The 6,874-nt window shown below is 57.7% G+C and overlaps 1 protein-coding gene across 2 annotated transcripts; it reads left to right on the top strand.

Annotated features, from left to right (window-relative positions):
- Positions 1-410: 410 nt before the first annotated feature.
- On the top strand, positions 411-5,758 carry DDX41 (DEAD-box helicase 41). 2 transcript variants are annotated; one of them, XM_045794544.2, is made up of 17 exons: positions 411-591; positions 673-783; positions 1,050-1,209; positions 1,284-1,358; positions 1,460-1,520; positions 1,647-1,783; positions 2,158-2,230; positions 2,357-2,510; positions 2,587-2,723; positions 3,519-3,681; positions 3,855-3,986; positions 4,269-4,340; positions 4,462-4,558; positions 4,686-4,835; positions 4,922-4,993; positions 5,109-5,219; positions 5,403-5,758. In XM_045794544.2, exons 1-17 carry the CDS (start codon positions 565-567, stop codon positions 5,537-5,539), a joined length of 1,869 nt encoding a protein of 622 aa, XP_045650500.1. In that variant the 5' UTR covers positions 411-564; the 3' UTR covers positions 5,540-5,758. The 2 variants fall into 2 exon arrangements, with proteins under 2 accessions (XP_045650500.1, XP_045650421.1); XM_045794465.1 differs by having other exon boundaries at positions 553-591; positions 673-1,209.
- Positions 5,759-6,874: the final 1,116 nt, after the last annotated feature.

The following is a 6,874-nucleotide window of genomic DNA, read 5'->3' on the forward strand; positions in this document are numbered from 1 at the left end:
CAAAAAAACACTTGTCACCAGCATTTTATTTACCTTTCACCACTATGAACATACGTGTTGTCTCACATAGATGAGGACGCCCAGTCAGAGCAGTAGTGTTGATTCATTTTTCCGCAAGCCACACCCCATACCCGCGCCCGCGCTCGCCATGGAGGCCCGGGCGGGGTCCCAGGGGGCTCCGTCTCGGAACGTGCCGGATGACGTCAGACTCTGGGCGAGGCTCGGCAGCTGGCAGGCCGGCCTCTTCGGGATCAGCCGTCTCCACTCTGGGGACCTTCCACCAGACTCCGTTTGAGCCTTTTGCGCATGCTCCAAATCCTCCAGCGTCCCATAATGCATTGTCTGACGCTTTGCCCTCGCCCCTGGCAACAAATGCGCAGCCGCCCAAGGGGACTTTGACACCGCGCTACCTGACTGGGTCTCCGGGGAAAGTTTGTCCCTCTGCGCGATCCGGCACTCAGAGGTCGTTGCTAGGCGCCCACGTTCCGCTTTTTCACATCTGATTGGATTTCACTCAAAAGTTGAGGCGGGGTTTTACCGTAGCGCGCATGCGTGTTGCAAAGGATGGAGGACTCGGAACCCGAACGGAAGGTAGGAGCGAGGCAGGGGTCCGCGCGGGTGGCGAGCGGCAGTGAAAGCGGGGGCTTGAGCCTGACTCCTGTGTATCTCTAGCGGGCTCGCACCGACGAGGCGACTGCCACAGGAAGCCGCTCCGAGACGGAGGATGAGGACGACGAAGATTACGTGCCTTACGTGCCTTTGCGACAGCGCCGGCAACTGCTGGTGAGGGCCCCGGTTCGGAAGAGGAATGAGGGCGTAGGATCGGGATGGGGAGGGAGGTTGGCCGCCAGTGGAGCGAGCTGCCAGTACTCGGGACCGTGGCCCTCCGGCGAACGAGGGACGGGCAACCTGGTCGGAGGGGTAGGGCAGCTCCACGTCGCAGGGTGCAGGTCCCTCTCCCAAAGGCCAAGATCCTGACGCAGGCCCCCTGGGCCCAATGCCCCGCTCTGTTTTGGGCTTGGCTGGGAGGGGCGCTGGTGGAACCTCAGCTCCAGAAGCTACTGCAACGAAGGCGTAAAGGAGCTGCGGAGGAGGAGCAACAGGACAGCGGCAGCGAACCCCGGGGAGATGAGGACGATATCCCGCTGGGCCCTCAGTCCAACGTCAGCCTCCTGGATCAGCACCAGCATCTCAAAGAGAAGGCTGAAGGTGGGCTGGAAAGCAGCGGGGAAAGCTCAGCTTGGTGCAGTGCTTTGGTGTCTGATATCTGCTTCTTTTCTCAGCCCGCAAGGAGTCTGCCAAGGAGAAGCAGCTGAAAGAAGAGGAAAAGATCCTGGAGAGTGTGGCTGAGGGCCGAGGTATGGTTGTAGCCTCCTCCCCCTACCCCAGGCATGTTATATCTCAAGGGCCTGGCCTCTGGGAAGCAAGAGCCAGCCCTGAGTCACGTCTGTCTCCTTAGCGTTGATGTCAGTGAAGGAAATGGCCAAGGGAATCACATACGATGATCCAATCAAAACCAGGTATGTTTTTCAGTCTGTGGGAAGGCAGTCACTTTTACTTGGAATGGTATGTGGCTGAGACCGGCAGGTGCACCCCAGAGCCAGCTGTGCCTGGGGCCTCTCTTGACCCCCACCACCCACTCACAGTTGGACACCCCCCCGTTATGTCCTGAGCATGTCTGAAGAGCGGCATGAACGCGTACGGAAGAAGTACCACATCCTGGTGGAAGGAGATGGTATTCCACCACCCATCAAGAGCTTCAAGGAAATGAAATTTCCCGCAGGTACCTGGGAACTTTAGTAGTCAAACAACTGTGAGGTTGTGTCCCAGTCTCCACAGAGTTTGGCGTCTGCAGCAATGGGTCTAGCCGTTGGAGATGGTGGGACTTAGGTTTGAATTTCAGTTGCCCCAGCTGTACCTGTTAGCTATCTTTTGCCATTAGGGAACTTCAGTGGGCAAGTGACTTTGGCCTTAAATGGACCTGGGTGCAAATCCTGCCTCTAGTTATCCTAGAGATCTTGGACAAGTCTTTCTTTTTCTTTCTCTTTTTCTCTGGGCCTCATTTGTAACTTGAATGGGGTAGTGCCCATTTTACAGCTTTGGGGGCCTGATAAAGTATCTGTGAGACAAGAATGATGCTGAGGTTGTTTTCCGTAGCCATCCTGAGAGGCCTGAAGAAGAAAGGCATCCACCACCCAACACCCATTCAGATCCAGGGCATCCCCACCATGTGAGTGTGGACCTGGGGGCCCTGAAGAGGGCGGTGATGGGAAGGAGCAGTCCCTAGGTGTCCACCTGGAGACTCATTCCCTGCATTCTCCTGAACCTGATCCTCAGGCCTCTCCTCTCCCAACAGTCTATCTGGCCGTGACATGATAGGTATCGCCTTCACGGGTTCAGGCAAGACACTGGTGTTCACATTGCCTGTCATCATGTTCTGCCTGGAACAAGAAAAGAGATTACCTTTCTCCAAGCGTGAAGGGCCCTATGGACTCATCATCTGCCCCTCGGTAAGACAGACCAGGCTGGAGGGCAGGGCAGAGACAGGACTGCCTTCTGGTGCCAACCTCTGCCCTGTGCCTACAGCGGGAGCTTGCCCGGCAGACCCATGGCATCCTGGAGTATTACTGCCGCCTACTGCAGGAGGACAGCTCCCCACTCCTGCGCTGCGCTCTCTGCATCGGGGGCATGTCTGTTAAAGAGCAGATGGAAACCATCCGACAGTGAGCACAAGCACCCCCACCCTGTGGGCCTGCCCAGAGCTCCTCGACAAGTTAAATGGCCCTTTGCTTTAGCTACCCCTGCAAATCCTTACAGAAGCCTCCTTGTCCTCAAGGAGTTCCTCGTCTAATGGGGAGATCAGTTGGGGTGGGACAGAGGGATGTGGTAAGATACCGTGGGAGCACAACAGATGGAATGGGGGCATCTGGGAGGTCAGGGCGTCGGGGCATTCTGGGCAGAGGTGGGGGACCCAGCATGTCCAGGAAGGTCGGGGTCATTCAGTGTGGTCCAGCATGGAGGCTGAGACACTAGGGCAGGGCCAGATCTGTGGCCTTTCCACACAGTGCAATCCCCAGCAGACAGTGCTGATTGCCCTGGACCAGGCTCTGGGGTCCTGGACAGGTCACACCCTTTCCAAGGCATTCCCAGTCTCGGAAGATTCAGATACAGAAAAGATTAATTTAGCGTTCCAGGAAAGTGAGCCCATCAATGCCTACAAAGGGAGCTGCGGGAGCACATACTGAGGCCTAATCTGGAGATTCAGAACCACCCTCATTCTAGAGAGGGAAGGGTATGCCAGGTAGGGTTGATTCATGGCTGGGGAGGAGCTCTGGAGCAGAGCAGTAGTTAAGAAGGCTGCAGCCCCTTCCAGAAGAGACATGTTTTACAAGTAGGGTAGGGTGGTGGAAGTGATGAGGGGACAGGTGAGGAGAGATAGGAAAGAGGGCAGAATGCCAGCCCTTAGGTGCAGGAATGGGCAGGTAGCCCTGACTGCAGAGTGTCCTCTTGATCCCCAGCGGTGTGCACATGATGGTGGCCACCCCCGGGCGCCTCATGGATTTGCTGCAGAAGAAGATGGTCAGCCTAGACATCTGCCGCTACCTGGCTCTGGACGAGGCCGACCGCATGATTGACATGGGTTTCGAAGGCGACATCCGCACCATCTTCTCCTACTTCAAGGTGCCCATCCCTAGGGCATTCCTGCCACCCTCCCCAGCACACCCCATTCAACTGTGGCAGGCCCTGAGGCCTGGCACTGCCCACCCACTGGCCCTGCTTTGGGGGGCTACATCCCAGCTACTTGGCCTTCCCAGGCCTCACATGCCCTCAGTCCTAGCCCTACTCTTCCTCAGGGCCAGCGGCAGACCCTACTCTTCAGTGCCACCATGCCTAAGAAGATTCAGAACTTTGCCAAGAGTGCCCTGGTAAAGCCAGTCACGATCAACGTGGGGCGCGCTGGGGCTGCCAGCCTGGATGTCATCCAGGTGGGCAGGCACTTCTGATGAGCAGGATCTCGTTGTGAGGGTTGGATCTGGCTAGGCCATGTTGAAGCTCTTGGAGTAGGGTTGAGGGGCCACCTTGTGGACAATGGGGGTTTCATTCAAATCCCCAGCCCTTAGCCGGGAACATTCTTAGAGTGGCCAGTGCCTTATGGCAAGAGGCTTCTGGTCTCCTCCCACCTGGGATTGGGGGCCCAGGCTCTGTGGCAGGGCCATGGCTGGTGAGCCCATTTGCAGGCCTACCTGATCTGGCCCCTGTGATGGCAGGAGGTGGAATATGTCAAAGAGGAGGCCAAGATGGTGTACTTGCTCGAGTGCCTACAGAAAACACCCCCACCCGTAAGTATAGCCCTCCAGGCTGGCCCAGGACCCCTGGGATGAAGGGGAGAGGGGCAGTGGGGGCAGCATGCTGGAGAAGGTTGGGCACGCCCCCATGACTGAAGTTGGCCTTCTTGGACAGGTGCTCATCTTTGCAGAGAAGAAGGCCGATGTGGATGCCATCCATGAGTACCTGCTGCTCAAGGGGGTTGAGGCAGTGGCCATCCATGGGGGCAAAGGTCAGGGGTAGTGCACGGATACTGCTGCCATTGTGGCCCCTCACCTAATCCCTTTCCCAGTCTGGTGGGCCCGCCACTACTCCCCAGACTCCTGTCACTCTAACAGCTCCTGCCTGACCCTCCCCAGACCAGGAGGAACGGACCAAGGCCATCGAGGCATTCCGGGAGGGCAAGAAGGATGTCCTGGTGGCCACAGACGTAGCCTCCAAGGGTCTGGACTTCCCTGCCATTCAGCATGTCATAAATTATGACATGCCTGAGGAGATCGAGAATTATGGTAGGGAGCTTGGATGTGGGGGGTCGGGTACGGGCTGGGCCCCAGCCCCTGGGCAGTAGGCCAGAAGCTCTGTTCCCTTTCTGCAGTGCACCGTATTGGCCGTACCGGGCGCTCAGGAAACACAGGCATCGCCACCACTTTCATCAACAAGGCCTGTGGTAAGGCCACCACCAAGGCCACCTCAGCTGTCCCCTGGGTCCTCTGCCTGTGGCTATCCAGGTCCTGGCTTCAGGGCCCGGGGTTGGGCCTGATGGTTCCCTCCTACCCCCACAGACGAGTCAGTGCTGATGGACCTGAAAGCCCTGCTGCTGGAGGCTAAGCAGAAGGTGCCCCCCGTGCTGCAAGTGCTGCACTGCGGGGATGAGTCCATGCTGGACATCGGAGGTGACTGTGCGGCAGGAGACACCGGTCCGGTGGGGCGGGAGGGGGAACATGACGGGAACACCACAAAACAAGTCCATGCCGCACAGCAGAGGACTTGGGGGAGGGGTCTAATGAGAAGCCGAGGTCTGGGATATGGGGCCTGGTCCTGTGCAGTCGTGCTGACTCTCATCCCCGTGCCCCCAGGAGAGCGTGGCTGTGCCTTCTGTGGGGGCCTGGGCCATCGAATCACTGACTGCCCCAAACTGGAGGCTATGCAGACCAAGCAGGTCAGCAACATCGGCCGCAAAGACTACCTGGCCCACAGCTCTATGGACTTCTGAGCCATCCGTCGTCCCTTGTCTCCCAAGAGACCTCAGTCTCCAGCCTCCTCCTACACACACCAGCCCCCTGGACAAAAAGCCAGCATCATCGGCCCAGCTGGCCTGGGCTGGGCCAGGCTGAGCCTGGCTGCCTGCGCCCTGTGTCCCCTAGAATGACAATTTTTGTTCCCCTTTACCCCAGCTGTCATTAAAGCACAAGCCTCTCTGGTCTCAGCCCAACCCTGCCTATGTGTTTCACCTTCCCTGATCCCTGCTTCCTAGACAGGCCTCACCCTCTGATCTCTGTAGCCCCTCTAAGGTGGGGGAACTGGCATCTCCCAGTGACACAGCCAACAATCAGCCTGCTGGGCCTTAGTTGTGGAGAGAGCCACGTAGTGGGAGCCCCCTGCTGGGGGCTCTGGGTATTTCCTCTGGGCTAGCTGGATTTGTCTCAGGGAGAGACTGCATTGGTGGGCCAAGGGGAAATGGCTGGGTTTTCTGGTCTCTGGTTGGTTCTTACAATCTCCAACCTGGCCCCAGCCTCCCTCTTCCTGTCAGTTGTATGAAACTCCTGGGGCCCCTTGGGAGGCCACTTCCTGCCTCAGGCCCCCTGCCCACTTGCCTGCCCACAGAGTCCCAATAAGGAACCCTCTGATCCCCTCACTGAGGGGGCAGCAGATGCTACGGGACTGCCACTCGGGCCGCTAGCACTTACTGGCCTCACTCTATGCCTGGCTCTCTGTTGGGCTCAGGATCCGGGCAATCCAGGCAGACGCCTGCTGGGAGGCTTATAGGTAAGTGGGAAAGACAGGAGATGGGAATGATGGGGGTGGCACATGGTGCAGGATCTCAGCATCTGGCAAGGGACAGGCGGCAAATTCTCTGGGCCTGGCACTGTGCGTGCAAGGCCACATGCTTATCCCAGCGGGACAGCAGTTGCTCAAGCCATGTTTGTCACTTGGTTTTGGCCTTGGGCAAGTTACTTAATGTTTCTGAGCCTCGATTTCCTCATCATTGAAATGGCAATGAGAATGCAAAGGACAGGGTGTCCGGCTGCCAGCGCTCGGGGCTGCCAGACTGCAACGGACACAAAGCCAGGTGGAAAGGCCCTTGGAAAAGACTTCCTGCCCACATCCCATATGTGACCCCAAATGGTATTGCTCAGCCTGGTTACACATGCCTTCCTAAAGGTGGCATTGAATGAGTGACAGGAGGCTGTCTCCCTCTCAGAGCCCCAATGGTAGCCTCCAACAAGGTGAGGCAAAAAAAAAAAAAAAAAATAGGTGCCTAGCAAGAAGCAAATTTACAAAGCATGTGAGCTCTCCAGGGACCCACTGGGGGCGTGCCACCCACGCT

Source organism: Ursus americanus, chromosome 15, assembly GCF_024610735.1.
Source record: "Ursus americanus isolate L20-20 chromosome 15, mUrsAme1.1.p, whole genome shotgun sequence".
NCBI lineage: Eukaryota > Metazoa > Chordata > Mammalia > Carnivora > Ursidae > Ursus > Ursus americanus.

Coding starts and splice junctions, on each gene's coding strand:
- DDX41 (XM_045794465.1), top strand. CDS start 828: ATGGGGAGGGAGGTTGGCCGCCAGTGGAGCGAGCTGCCAGTACTCGGG. Junction 1,784..2,157: donor GGAAATGAAATTTCCCGCAG/GTACCTGGGAAC, acceptor TGTTTTCCGTAG/CCATCCTGAGAGGCCTGAAG. Junction 4,341..4,461: donor TACAGAAAACACCCCCACCC/GTAAGTATAGCC, acceptor CTTCTTGGACAG/GTGCTCATCTTTGCAGAGAA.